Source organism: Podospora pseudocomata, chromosome 6 (assembly GCF_035222375.1).
Source record: "Podospora pseudocomata strain CBS 415.72m chromosome 6, whole genome shotgun sequence".
Classification (NCBI taxonomy): domain Eukaryota; kingdom Fungi; phylum Ascomycota; class Sordariomycetes; order Sordariales; family Podosporaceae; genus Podospora; species Podospora pseudocomata.
In genome coordinates this window covers 2,321,103-2,334,911 of record NC_085890.1, presented here as the reverse complement: position 1 = coordinate 2,334,911, position 13,809 = coordinate 2,321,103, and the positions used below count along the sequence as shown (strand labels likewise).

Here is a 13,809-nt window from a genome sequence, read left to right as displayed (position 1 = left end):
AGATGGTTAAGGCGGGATTTATTTAGACATTGAGTCGCTGGGTGGTTTGCGATCTGAAGGGTGGCCAGCAGGTCTTTGGAGGTGTATTGAGATAGTATTTTGATTTTGTTCAATCACAGACACCAATATTTCGTATATATTGTTTATGGGACTTGCTCCATGGGCACCCCCCCCCCCGAAGTCTTCATGGGCACCCTCATATATAACCCTGGTATATTGGTCGGGGTTATAGCCGCACTTCCGCCCCCAAGTCCGAAGTGCACTGCCAACACCCCAGCCTCTCAAGTCTCGATCAACTAGGCCACCGCAAACCCTTTCCCGTTGGTACCTGTACAAGGGTCATTTGACAAAGCTCTTATCCATGCGGACGCCGATCTGCTTGATAGCCTCGCCAATCTTCTTTTCATTCCTATAAGGGTTGGCGCCATTGATGGATGTGTCTGCATCTGAGTTTCAGGGGCCAGTTCCATAGTTTCCTTCACCTCGGAGTTGCCGCCTTTACTTGAAAGGGTTATCAAATCCCACGGGCCACGGAAGGTACCGTCCTGCAAGCATCTAGAGCAAAGGTGGTTTGAGGATCCATAACGGTGTACAAGTGGCAAAGTAAAAGAATGTTGGTGTGCTGAGTGATAAAGGATGCGCGAAAAGGTGTGGGTTCCACATCTATCAGCTTTCAAACCCCAAAGGAGAGCCTGGCACGCAGAGATTCCGCTCGCTGACTAAAGTAAGCATGCAAGGTAATATATCACAGCATTGATATGTCCGTTGGCTGCGTAGCGAGAGCAGCAACTGCAGCCACTGGACCGTACTATAGGCTTAGATAGGCTGGACCTTCCAACTGGTAGTTGGCTCTGGGCTGCGCCTTCGCAAACCCACTCTCTTCCAACAGAATTCGACAGTTTGGTGCCGGTGAAGGTCATGGCCGTGGCCTGTGGCTACGCCGGCCTATCTCCGACCCATATAAGAATGCCCCAAGCTGACAGACCGGGCCCTGGGGCCCATGGTTAATAAGATGCTAGTAACCGTGTGAGATCCGCCCTTATTGGCGAGATTACCGGAAATCCTTCTCCAATATTCAACTCCGGCCCGATTCGTTGCTACGAGCAAGCAAATAATATCCCGAGCTTCAGCAATAACACATGGGCCATGGACGACGACAGCGATGGTCATACCAGGTGGCCTGCCTGCCACCGGTGTCACAGCTCCAAATTGCGCTGCAGGAGGGCTCCCAACCAGAGAGCATGCAACCGGTGCATCCGGGCCCAGGCCGAATGCTCCCCTCGTCCCTCGCGGCGGGGCCAGCAGGTTGCGAGTACGATGGCGAATCTAAACAATGCCGTTTATCCAACCCAAGGGACGGGCTCCACTCTGCCAGTCATGGATCGAAGCATGGGCGGCACTACCAGCTCAACAACACCGCCTGATAATATCAAGGCATTGGACTCGTCCAGTCTTGGCACTCTCGATACACTCGACTCACGTATGCTCCAGACCATGGACTCGTGGCCACGGCTGAGCGGATCTGACATTTCCTCCCCTATCAATCCGCTATTGTACCAAGATTTCTTCCATCTCACAGAGGTGCCGACGGCATTGGGCGGCAAGCCTCAGCTTGGTGGGCTCCAGAATGCCTCGGCGAGTGAAGCAGAGGGGAGCCAGGCGAGCCAAATGGACCGCACAATGAACGATAGCGAACAAGCACTTGGGCACCGACAAAGCCGGTCAACCGGCCTGGATGCTCGGGTCCACGAGCTCGCCCGCCTCAACATTCTTCTGGTGAGCCAGCAGGAAGCAACGGCAGAGTCCATCCACGCACTGCGGGCGTCGCCAGAAGCCCAGGCGTATGGCGGCCGCCAGAGCGATTACTTGAACTTGGAGGAAACGCTGCGGATAGCGCTCCAGCTGCTTAGTATCCTCCGCCAGTCGGTGCCGGCCCATGATCCGGCGACGGCCCTGCTCTTCCTCTCGTGCTATTCGCGCCTGGCAGCCATCTTCCGCAACGTGTTCGAGTGCCTCCAGCGGATTCTCGACGAGGGCAGCACCATCTCGCAGAGGCCGCTGTCGCGCCTGTTCCCCCGCGTGCAGCTGGGGTCAGTCTGTCTCGGCGACGGGAGTGAGCGGCTGCAGGCCCAGATGGTGCTCGATGTTTCCGAGCATGTCTTTACCGACATCTCGATGAAGATTGAACTAAGATTCACCGAGAACGACCCCACTTCTTCTGGGGGACAGGGGGCAGAGTCTCAGTGGCCCAGCTTTGGCATGTTGGATGAAGGTATTCGCATTGTGCCCGCGGAGCGCTCGGTGGTGACGGGACTTGTAGACAAGCTTAGAAGCGCATTGAAGCAATATTAGACTCGGATCCAGACAAGATAAGATCTAGATATTGAGATGTGCAAACAATGATGAGATATAATAATCATCAACCACCGTTGAGAAACGAACGAGAAAGCGTTGTTGTTGTGAGCTCTTATTGTGCCGAAGGCGACCCCACGAGGCGGGAGATCGCTCGAAAAATCCATTTAATGATAGGTACCAGAGGTACACTAGCTATACATGACGATGTACACAGGTGCCTATGTCAAGCCGTTGGGTAGTCCCGGTGGCGGTTTTGAGGGGGTGAAAACCCTCTTCTATGCCAGTCCCCCTCTCCAAACAAGGTTTTCCAGCTTGTATCCACGAAGAGTGCCCCTTGTGAGCACCCATCTAGAGGTTCTAAGGTCTTTGAATGTGCCTCAAACACCAGTGTGTCGATGGCCGATATGGCCCGAAAAAAACGAGAAAGCGTGCTCATGAAAACTGACAAAGTAAACCAACCAAAACTCCCACCATGTGGTGCTCTATCTACAACTCCTATCCAACCCGCGCCTCGTACTTCTCCACGAGTTTCTTTTGCACCGTCACGCCTAGCTCCCTCAAGCTCGGCGCGCGCACAATCTCCAGCACGGTAACCTCGGCCCCAAGCCGTCGACGGATCCAGTTCCGGAGCTCGATGCTGATCAGCGAGTCAATGCCCACCGACGCCAGCGGGCCGTCGAGGTCCAGCTCGTCCTCGGACCGCATCATGAAGCCGAGGAGCGTATTTTTGATCTCGCGTGCGATCAGCGCCGCCGTATCTGCCGACCGGAGCAGCGTCATGTTATAGCTGATCTCCCGCAGCAGCCGCGTCAGCTCCTCGTCCGACGACGACGCTCCGCCGCCCGACCCGGCGCCGCCCGTGTCCTCCAGGTTGCGATACACCAGCATCCGCGGGTCCTTGCGCCAGACGGTGCGGTTGGCGGGTGCCGTGATGGGCAGCAGGGAGCGCATGCCGATACCCATCTGCGAAGGCTGTGCATAGCGGTACATGGCATCATCACCGCCGGGGGCGGCCGGCGTCGTCGCTCGGGCCGACGACCGCTTGAGCATGAGCTCGACACAGTCTAGCAGCGCGGGCTCTTCCATGATGTACTGGGATGTGGCCCGTAGTGAGTCGAGAACGTCCGTGTTTTCGCTGACATAGCCCACGTCCCCGATGACGCCAATGTTGAGCACGCTGGCCGGCAGCCCGAGCGAGTGACGGTACTGCACGAAGGCGTCGAGGAAGGTGTTGCCGGCGTTGTAGTTGGCCTGGCCCCACTGCCCGCTCATGGCGCCAGCGGAACTGAAGAGGAAGAACAGGTCTAGCGGCTCGGCCTGCTCGCGGGCGAGTGCGTTGTGCAGATTCCATGTGCCCTGGATCTTGGGCCGGGACGCCGTCACCCAGTCGTCCCACGACATATCGACCAGACTGTTGTCCTGCACAATAAACGTTAGCGCCCATTGGCACTATTAGTAAGTAGATAGGAGGCAACATACCCGGAGGACCATGGATGCCTGCAGCACACCAGCAATCGGCCTTCCCGCTGCCTTGATGGCCAGCAACACATCCTCATAGTTGGACACATCGCCTGATACCCTTACGGTCGTGCAGCCCAGAGCTTCAAGCTCGAGGACGAAAGGGTCATGGTCAGAAACAGACGCGGCTGACCGGGACAGGAAGACAAAATGTCTAGCCCCCTTTTCGGCAAGCCAAGTTGTGATGGCGCGACCCAGGCCACCCAGACCACCGACGAGAAGATACGCACCATCGTTCCGCAACACTATCGGATTGCGGGTCGCTTCAGACACGAGTTCGTTGCGATTCTCGGGCATAGTGACCACGATCTTTCCCATGTGCTGAGCCTTCTGCATGAACCGAATGGCGTCGGATATGCCGGTGGCGGGCAGGGTTGTCAGGGGGGAAATGGGGCGTAGATGTCCTTGCGTGTAGAAGGCAAGGGCGCGTTCCATGAGGCTTTTAGCGGCGTCAGTACACAGTTCAAAAGCAAGTGCCAGGCTCACTGCCGTCGAGTCCACTCACCTCTTGATCATCAGGGGTCGCTCAGTGGAGAAGCGTAGTAGATCAAAGCCAACAAATGCCCGGTTCGCCTCGAACACGTCCATGGCCAGCAGCCCTTGACCGACAAGATCGCGGCGACCAATCTCGACAAAGGTGCCAAACTTGGCTACGCACTTCCAGGACGCGTGCAGTAGCTCGCCTGCCAGGGAGTTGAGGACAACGTCGACGCCGCGCCCTCCGGTCTCCTGCAGCAGTGCGGGAAGGAAAGACGCATCTCGGGAGTTAAAGATGTGATGGCGCGGAATGTGGAAGCGGTCCACAATGTACTCGGCCTTTGACTCGTTGCCGACGGTGCAGTAAATCTGCGCCGCGTAACTTTGTTAGTTTTCAATGTCGATGACCCCGGACATGGAGGCGTTTCCAACACGTACCTCAGCGCCAATCATCTTGGCAACTTCAATAGCCGCGATACCAACACCACCCGTGGCCGAGTGAATAAGCACCGACTAAAGACGTCTGTTAGTATTGGCTGTGAAAAGCACGCAATCATCACTGGGCTGACTTACCATGCCCCTTGCTAGGCGACCGACGTCGAGGAGACAGTATATAGCGGTACAATAAACGGCGAGCATTGAGGCACCCTCCTCAAACGTCAGGGTATCTGGCATCTTGACACACAGCGTCTCTGACACTTGCAGAGAAGTGGTAAACGACCCGCTCGAGCTGGCAATGACGCGATCGCCGACACGATGCTCGGTGACGCTGGATCCGACGGCTGTCACGGTGCCGCTGCACTCATAGCCCATGCCGCGCCCGATGGAGTAGGGCTCGGCCACAATCCCCAGCGAGACGAGGACATCCTGTAATAATGCTGTCAGCTTGGCCTTCACGGGGTGTATTTTGGGTGAGGGAGGTGAGGGAAGTTGCCAAACAACCTAGCAAGCGGCTCAAAGGGAAAGAAAGAAATAAAGGGGCGGGAAAGACGAGGCCGTGTTTACCTTGAAATTCAGCCCAACAGCCTGCACCTCAACCCGAACATCATTCTCCCCCAGCGCCGTCTCGGCTCTCCGCTCCCAGAATAGCGTATTCACCAGTCCAGGACGATGTTGCTCCAGCTTCAGCACCGTCTTTTCCGCGGGCCCACCCTCTCCATCACCCGCCGTGGTAATCCCCTTTGCGACATCAACAAAGTGGTATCGGCCAATCAGCACCCTCCCCCCAACGCACGCCCACTCCGCCTCAGACCTGACATCCTCCTCCTCCGGCCCCCGGCGCTGAAACTCGGCCAACACAGCCGGCACGGCCCCAAACTCAACATCGACCTGGCCCAAACAATCCAACTCTAGCGTCGCAAAATCCAACCCCGTCTCCGTGCGCAGCACGCGCGCCACGCCGACCACGGGCGCAAAGCGCGGGTCCACGCAGCCGACCTGGCTCGCGCCCGTGAGCCACAGCACGCCGCAGCCGCGGTCGCGCGCCTGCCGCACCAGCTCCTGGAAGGAGGCAAGCCGGCGCGGTGTGAGGTTGTGGAAGAAGGGTTCGGCGAGGTCTAGTGCTACGAGAATGTCTTGATTTTCTGGGAGGGACGGGGTGTCGAGGGTGTGCAGGTCGATTTGGTAGCCGGAGAGCTGGAGCTGGGCGCGAAGAGAGGCAATGACGGCTATGGTGGTGGTAGCGGTCTCTCCCGAATGGAGCAGGGTGACTCGTTTCGGGGGTGGTGGCTGCGGTGCGGCAGGCGTGGTGATGATGTTGTTGTTGAGGTAGCCGTCGTATGCAACTGCTTCTGCGCCGGCGAAGCCTGCCGCGCGCAGCTCTGTGTCCCAGCGGGCGCTGTCCATGTACGGCTCGGGGAACCGCGAATCGGCGCAACCGAGCCACCAGCCCGGCAGGACGCCCATGACGAAGTTGATCCATTTGGTTTCTGCAAGCCGAGTATTTAGTGACTGATGCCATCACGTCTAGGAACATGTGGTTACTTACCTGGAGAAAGTTCCTGCAGGAACAGCCTCCCCCGAGGGTGGATGAGCTTGCGGACGTTGGACAGGGTCCCGTGGATGTTTGGTGTTGCGTGCATGACCTAGCGATGGCATCGATATTAGCACTCCCTCTTCCACCACCCTCACTGTGGCTGTGGTCTGTCACTTACATTGCAGGCGATAATAAGGTCGAAGCTCTCGGGATCGAAACCCTGTTCCAGAGGGTCCTTGGATATATCCAGCACGGCATACTGGAGGGCCTCATACTCCTTGAAGCGTTCCTTGGCCGCGGGGAAGAAGCCCGGGGACACATCAGTGTAGGTGTACGACAGGTACATGCGCTCGCCATAAGCAGACCTGAGAGCGGGCAGGACGGTCGCCGTTGTCCCACCGGTGCCCGCGCCAATCTCCAGCACCCTGAGGTTGGGCTTCCGGTGAGCCACTAGATCAAGGAACGCCGAGTACTCCGAATTCTGCATAAAATCGTACAGCTGGTGGAGGACATTGTCTTCGAGCAGGAGGGCCAGCTCGTCCGTGGTACCGCTGAAGATGGAGTCGCAGTTGCTGGCGATGCGGTAGACGGCCGTCGCCGCTGCGTGCGCCTCCGTGTCCAAGAGCTGGGCGTACAGCGTGTCGACCGTCTCTTTGCGGCGAGCCGGGGACATGTCGACATCGCTTTGCTGAGAAGACAAGCATCCGTAGCGGCCACCCAAGATGTCAACGCAAAGGCCGTCCAGCCATTGTCGAAAGTGCGCGAGATGGGGCCTGGACGGTTCGACGACCCGCAGCCGCTCGGCGGCGTCAAGCATGCACAGCGCCGAGAACCTGTCGAGTAGTTGGTGGACGTCATGCCGGTCCTTTGCCGGGCGGATGAGGGTGGTGGTGTCCATCAAGTTGACGTCTTCCTTCCACTCGAGCTCGACAGCCGCGTGGGGGTCTTGTCCGCCGTCGCCCTCGGCGTCGCTGATGACGGACACCTGCATGCCCTTCACCGAGATGACTACCTTGCCGTCTGACACGGCAACAGCATCTGCAATGCGCGCATTCTTGCGCTCCTCGGTGATGCGGACCTCCATGGCCATGTCTGGTGTTGCCGGGGGTCCAATGTACATCTCGTCAATGTACGTGGGGATGGCCACCCGGTCAAACCGCCTGGTCAGGCCGTTGGTCAATGCCGGGGCTATTGCTTGTGGCACAAGATCCAGCGTCACGGGGTGGATGGCGTAGAGCGACTCTCCGTCGCGGATATCGTTTGTCATGTGCGTCAGCAGCGTTGGCTCTACGGGGTTGGCAGTGATGTCCCTAAGTCCGAGGAACCGGGGCCCGTACTCGAGCCCAAGCGAACGCAGCTTGCGGTACCAGGCCTTTCGCGAAACCACGCGCGGCAACGGCGCCAGATCGGGGGCCTCGTGCGGGAACTCGGAGCCTGCCGAGACCTGCCCGAAGGCGTGCTTCAGCCAGCTGCCGTTCTGGTAGCTGGAGATGGTAAAGTTGTACCAGACCGAGTCGGCCGAGTTGGTCAGCGGCACGCGCTGGAGCTGTGTGATGGTTTCCGTCGCGGTTTCTTGGACCAGGATCATGGCCGCCTTGATGTGCACACGCCGAACCGTAAAGTCGGTGGCGCCCGTGAGCTGCCGCACAGCCTCGCCCGCCATGGTGACGTAGCCCACGCCGGGGAAGACGATGTCGCCAGCGACTTCATGCTCCTTGATCCAGGGCACCGACTCAAGCCGCAGCAGGTTCCGCCAGGCCGGGCTGGAATCGGTGCTTTCCAGAATCCGGGAGCCCAGCACATCATGGTGCGGGAACTTCCGGTGGCGCCACTCTCGTGCCAGGCGGCTCTCGTACCACATGGGCTCTTCGTAGTGCCAGGGGTACAGCGGCAAGTTCACGAGGAATTTACCTTCACCGACAACCGGGGCGAGATGTAGGGGCTGGTTGGCGGACCACAGGTAGCCCACTGCATGGAGCAGGTCAGAGTGGGAGTTATTCCCGCGTGTCAGGATGTTCATGTACTCGTCGGTGGACTTGGCGGATTTGAGTATCTGGCGCAGTGGACCGGCCAGCGCCGAGTGCGGCCCGATCTCGACAAACGTCTTGCGCCCCGGCTCCCGCAGGATCTCGCTGACGGCGGTGGAGAAACGAACGGGCGAGACCAAGTTGTTGACCCAATACTCTGGCCCCAGCTCCCTGCCGCTCTTTACTGTTTTACAGGAGACAGTGGAGTAAAACGGTATTTTGGGGTCGTTTGCGTTGATCATGTTGCTGAGGAGCTCTTCATAGAGCGGTGCCACTTGTCGCATGTGATCTGTTCATGTCATTAGCAAACGTGAAGGTGCCCCGAGAGGCTGGTTTGTGCTGGTGTATGCACAAAGAGAACCAGGCGAGGGGGGAACGAGGGATTACTCACGAGAATGATATGCCCGGTCAACCTGCAATGCCCGAACCAAGATGTCCGGGTTCGCCTCTTTGATATTCTGCATGACCCCTTCCAGCGCGTCTTTATCTCCAGTGAGGGTTGTGCTCTCAGGGCTGTTCTCGCAGCCGATCAGGACGCCGCTGCTGAGATACGGCTCGACCTCCTTGCGCCCGAGGCCCACGGCAGCCATGCCGCCTGGCTTTTTTGTCGAATCTACCGAGAGCATGACCTTGCCTCGGTAGTACGCAATTGCGATACCTTCGTTCGCCGTTATGGCGCCGCTGGCATACGCAGCGGCAATCTCACCGCTCGAGTGGCCGACCACAGCGCCTGGCGTGACATTGTAACTCGTCAAAAGGTCCACGAGCGCCATCTGGATAGCGGTGCAGCAGGGCTGTGACAGTTCAGCTGAGGAAATGCGGCTGCGGCTCTTGGGAGCCTGAATCTCGTCTATGCAGCGTGTTAGTACTTGGGAACTTGGGACTCGGGGTACAACTTAGTCATGACTTGCCAATCAAACTCCACTGCGGGCCGTCGGGAAGTGTTTGCAAGAACCTGTCCATGTCTCGGAGGCTCTGTCTGAATTGGGGGACATTCTTGATCAGCGCCATGCCCATCTGCGCCCACTGTGCCCCCTGCCCGCTAAAGACGAAGACGAGCCTTGACGGCTCGCGAGAAGCCGGGCGGGGCGAGACAACTGGCGTCCAGTCGTCCAGTCCATCTGTTACGCAGAATGCCCGGTAGCTCAGGGCGTCGCGCTTTAGGGCCAGCGAGAAGCTCATGTCGCCCAGCTGTGACGGGTGAGAGAGGTGGTAGGCTTGATGCTGTGCCACCATCGACTGGAGCGCTTTGGGGTGTTTGGCGGAGAAGAGAAGCAGGCGCAAGCCGGGGTCGGCATCAAAGGCCTCGACATCGCCTTTGTGTGCCGTCGCATTTGCAGCTCCGAACGAGGAAGCGGACGAGAGTAGGACCTGATTGGATAAAGATACAGGTGAGTGTCAGAGTTGTGGCGTGAATTTTATGCATTGTTTCTTACATGAGCGTTAGAGCCCCCTATTCCGAAACTGTTGACTCCAACAACATGGTCTCGGTCCTTGGGCCAGGGCCGGGGCTCAGTCGGGACTGTGAGCTTGCACTCCTTGAACGGAACTGCAACATACATGGTTAGAAAGAAGCGGTTTGGACGGTTGGGGCGCTGTTGTCTTACTTTTGGGATTTGGCGTGGTGAAGTTGAGATTGGGCGGGATCGTCTCATTCTCCAGAGCCAACGTCATCTTGATCAGACTTGAAAGACCCGAGGCTCCCTCGCTATGCCCCAGGTTTGTTTTCACCTGCCTCAATCAGATTCTGCCAGGCACAGCTATCAAAATGCGGGGATTTACTCACCGATCCAATGTATATTCCGTAATCTCCAAAGATGTTGGCCACCGCGAGTGTCTCAATGGGGTCCCCGACCTAGATGTTGAACGGCGGAATAAGCATCATATCACACCAATATCACACTCACATGGATACACGTACAGCAGTTCCGGTTCCGTGACACTCAATCATAGCTGTCTTAGAAAAGTCGGAAATGCCCGCCAGCTGGTGGCCGCGCCGGATGAGAGCCTCATGAGCAGCCGTGTTCGGAGCCGTGAGCGTCGAGGATTTGCCGCCGGCATTGACAGCAGTCGACCGAACCACGGACCGAATCGGATCGCCATCTCGAATGGCGTCGCTGAGCTTCTTGACGTAGATGGCCGAGACGGCCTCGCCGCGGGCGTAGCCGTCGGCGTCTGCATCAAATGTCTTGCAGAGAGCACTCGGAGACATGACGCCCTGCTCTTGCATGGTGATGGTCGTCCGCGGCGAGCAGATGACGTTGGCGCATGCCACGATGGCCGACTCGCACTCTCCGGAGAAAATGGCGTGGCAGGCGTCATGGAGTGCCGTCAGCGACGATGAGCAGGCTGTCCTGATGGTGACACTATAGAGGAATTAGTCACCTCGCTCACCCCTAACGAAGCAGTTGTGTTGTGACAACTTTCCTTGGGCCCATGAAGCCGAACTCGTAGTGGATACGATTCGCCGACATGTAGTCGCCGTACCCCGTCAAGCGGTACATGTGGTAGTGCTGAGGATCGCGGCCGTCGAGTTCCAGCCAGTCGCCTTCAAAAGTGCCGAGGTACACGCCGACCTTCTTCCCTCGGAGCTGGTCGGGTTTCTGACCAGCGTTCTGTAGGCACTCGTAGACGACTTCGAGCGTCAGTCGCTGCTGCGGGTCCATGGCCTCGATTTCTTTCTTGGTCATGGACCAGAACGAGGAGTCCATGTTGGCCAGGTTGACGTTGTCGAGGAAATAGCCGAACTTGCTGGCTGTGTGCCCAATCTTGCCTGGGCCGTACCAGCCCTCGGCGTTGTATCGGTCCTCTGGAACCTCACACCGCCCGCTGCGTCCGTTGTAGAGCATGTCCCAGAAGCCTGCAGCATCGGTGATGCCGCCTGGGAGTCGCATGCCCATGCCACAGATGGCGATAGGCTCGACCGGCGGTTGGGTTTGGGTTTTGCTGCCATTGGGGAGACCACTCCCATTCGAGAGACCGTTGCCATTGGGATGGCCGTTCACCGAGTCTCCGTTTGTGGTCCTTTCAGACGTCGGATGGTGGTCCCCATTCACAATGCCAGTGCCATTGGTTCGGCCATTCCGTCCTTCCTGAGACACGGGTTGATCTTCAAACCTCAGGTCGGCCATGGCTCCTGTGGAAAGCACCGAGAAGCGAAGGTATGGCGACGAGTGCTAAGTAACTGCTAGGCTGTGTAGTAGTAAGGCAAGAGTTACAAAGCTCCGACGAATGTGCAAGGTACGGAACGCTAAACAAAAGAGTCAAGTAAGCAGCAGCCTAGAGTCTCCCGTCTACATACCAGACATGGCATTAATATCAATAGCCTTATAGTGGCATCCGTCGTCTCGGGATGTCTCCTTTGGTCTGTTCCCCTAATCCGGCTTCCGAACCCAGCGAGGCCGGACGTCACGCTTGCACGTGGCATATTCATCTTGGTGCACCCGGCAATCCTCCGTAGACTTCGGTAAGCCCATCGGTGTCGAAAGGACGCTTCATGATTCTGACGCAGCACGCCGCAGACACGCGTCGGGAATCCGCAAACCACAACCCGCAGCCAACAGACCGATAAGTCGGATCACCGATACGGCACCGACTTTGTCAGATTGTTGCCTGTTCGGCTGTTCCACTCAGCACCGAAACAGCCAGTCTGCCGGGCGTGATGGTGTGCTGGCTCCTCCGGACGGACGGGATTCCTGGGCATCACAGCGGCCATTCTGTTAGTGGTCCAACGCCAGCAGACTCAGTTGCGAACTGCTTGCCTAATACTGCTAATGACCTGCAGGTATTTGCACTCATAACTGTCCCTAAAGACGATACGCCTCCCAAGCTACCAACATCAACATCTCTAACGCGCCTCGTCAATTCCATCGCACTCCACAGACAGTCTCGGCATTGCAGTGATGCCACCTCAGATGGGTGAAAAGAGTGAAACGAATGGGGCCAACGGCACCCATGCCACGCCGCCAATGCCAGGACTTTGGATCACGGGGATTGCCTCTCAATATCCTCCATATCTCCTAGGGCCAGAGAAGTTGGATGAGTTTGCGAAGAGGTTCTTTGACGTGGAGAAGCCAGGGTAAGTGGTGCAGGTCGAATCCATTCCCCGCTTGACTCTGTCGCTTCTGAGCCGTGCTGACATGCTGTGGTTGGCAATAGTTTGAAAAAGCTCCTCCAGATCAACAAAACAAGTGGCATCGACACGCGCGCCTCCATCGGGGACTACCAAACCGGTTTCGCCAGCCGCCCGGAGGCCCCAACCCTTGCCGATCTGGACAAATTCTACCGCCGGGCAGGCGTCGACCTCGCCGCGCAGGCATGCCGCAAGGCGCTGAAAGAATGGGGCGGCCGTCCCTGCGACATCACGCACACCATCGCCGTGACCTGCACGAACCAGGGCAACCCGGGCTACGACCTTCTAGTGGCGCGCCGCCTTGGCCTGCCGCACACGGTCGACCGCATGCTGCTGCACGGCGTGGGCTGCGCCGGCGGGCTGGCCATCATGCGCGCGGCGGCTCAGGTCGCCAGCGGCGCCGCGTCCCGGGGCAAGCCGGCGCGTGTGCTGGCCTTCGCGTGTGAGCTGTGCACGCCCAACGTGCGGCACGACCTGGCCGAGGCTGCGGCTTGCGCAGACCCGGCCGACGTGAGCATCGCGGGCGTGTTGTTTGCCGATGGCGCCGCCGCGTTTGTGCTTTGCAACGACGCCGGGCTGCTGTTACCGCAGGACGACGCCGGTGACGACGACGGCGGCAGGGACTCGGGTTGGGCTGAGCCGCTATTCCAGCTGCTCGAGTGGGACAACGCGACTATCCCGGACACGATGCAGCACATGGCCTTCTACGCCGAAGGCACCGGGTTCCGTACTGTGTTGACCCGTGATGTGCCCTCATTTACCAAGACGGCCATCGGGCCCATGTTCAGGGACTTGCTGCCGGGGTTTCGGGAGAAGACGGGGCTGAAGAGTCTCGATGTGGCCGACTTCGACTGGGCTCTGCACCCGGGCGGAGAGGCCATCATCCAAGGGGCGCAGGAGATGCTGGATTTGACCAGCGAACAGCTGCGGGCTACTCGGGAGATATACAGGACACGGGGCAACTCATCCAGTCCAACTGTATTGGCAGTGCTGGACCTGCTGCGGAAGATGGGCCGCGGCAAGGATCATGTTGTTGCGACATCTTTTGGCCCTGGCTTGGCTATTGAAATGTCTTTACTCAAACGGTGCCGGGCGGGCGACGGTGTTTGAATGATATGGACATACTTGCGAGCACTAGTTATCTACCCAGCAATTGTGTGTAGGAGGAATCAAAGACCGACTTACACGCTTGCAGTCCGTACTACTCAGTGTCACTTGTATCCGGCCCGGTTACCAAATGAAATCGCTACCTGGTAGTTACTTGAAATACCACCATTAGTAGGTAGTCACTCTTAGTACCATTCGACACCTAATACGTCACGTTC

At 58.2% G+C, this 13,809-nt stretch overlaps 4 protein-coding genes across 4 annotated transcripts; 3 read left to right on the top strand and 1 right to left on the bottom strand.

Annotated features, from left to right (window-relative positions):
* Positions 1 to 966: 966 nt before the first annotated feature.
* On the top strand, positions 967 to 2,352 carry QC762_607345 (uncharacterized protein; the record flags this gene model as incomplete). The annotated part of the gene is given in 2 exon segments (XM_062892423.1): positions 967 to 1,003; positions 1,013 to 2,352. Coding segments are annotated over 2 exon segments (1,377 nt in total).
* Positions 2,353 to 2,449: 97 nt separating this feature from the next.
* Positions 2,450 to 12,895, bottom strand: QC762_607340 (Type I Iterative PKS). The gene is made up of 16 exons (XM_062892422.1): positions 12,114 to 12,895; positions 10,780 to 12,047; positions 10,274 to 10,718; positions 10,139 to 10,207; positions 9,960 to 10,083; positions 9,789 to 9,901; positions 9,273 to 9,723; positions 8,744 to 9,202; positions 6,504 to 8,641; positions 6,338 to 6,434; positions 5,356 to 6,278; positions 4,924 to 5,217; positions 4,789 to 4,863; positions 4,379 to 4,719; positions 3,835 to 4,312; positions 2,450 to 3,774 (listed from the first exon to the last, which is right to left on the bottom strand). The coding sequence occupies exons 2-16, from the start codon at positions 11,481 to 11,483 to the stop codon at positions 2,851 to 2,853; spliced, it is 7,635 nt and encodes a 2,544-aa protein (XP_062740764.1). The 5' UTR covers positions 11,484 to 12,047; positions 12,114 to 12,895; the 3' UTR covers positions 2,450 to 2,850.
* QC762_0096330 (uncharacterized protein) lies at positions 11,482 to 12,014 on the top strand (the record flags this gene model as incomplete). The annotated part of the gene is made up of 3 exons (XM_062884117.1): positions 11,482 to 11,513; positions 11,678 to 11,818; positions 11,909 to 12,014. 3 exons carry the CDS (start codon positions 11,482 to 11,484, stop codon positions 12,012 to 12,014), a joined length of 279 nt encoding a protein of 92 aa, XP_062740765.1.
* On the top strand, positions 12,255 to 13,734 carry QC762_607330 (uncharacterized protein; the record flags this gene model as incomplete). Its single annotated transcript, XM_062892421.1, has 2 exons — positions 12,255 to 12,430; positions 12,511 to 13,734. The coding sequence occupies 2 exons, from the start codon at positions 12,255 to 12,257 to the stop codon at positions 13,592 to 13,594; spliced, it is 1,260 nt and encodes a 419-aa protein (XP_062740763.1). The 3' UTR covers positions 13,595 to 13,734.
* Positions 13,735 to 13,809: the final 75 nt, after the last annotated feature.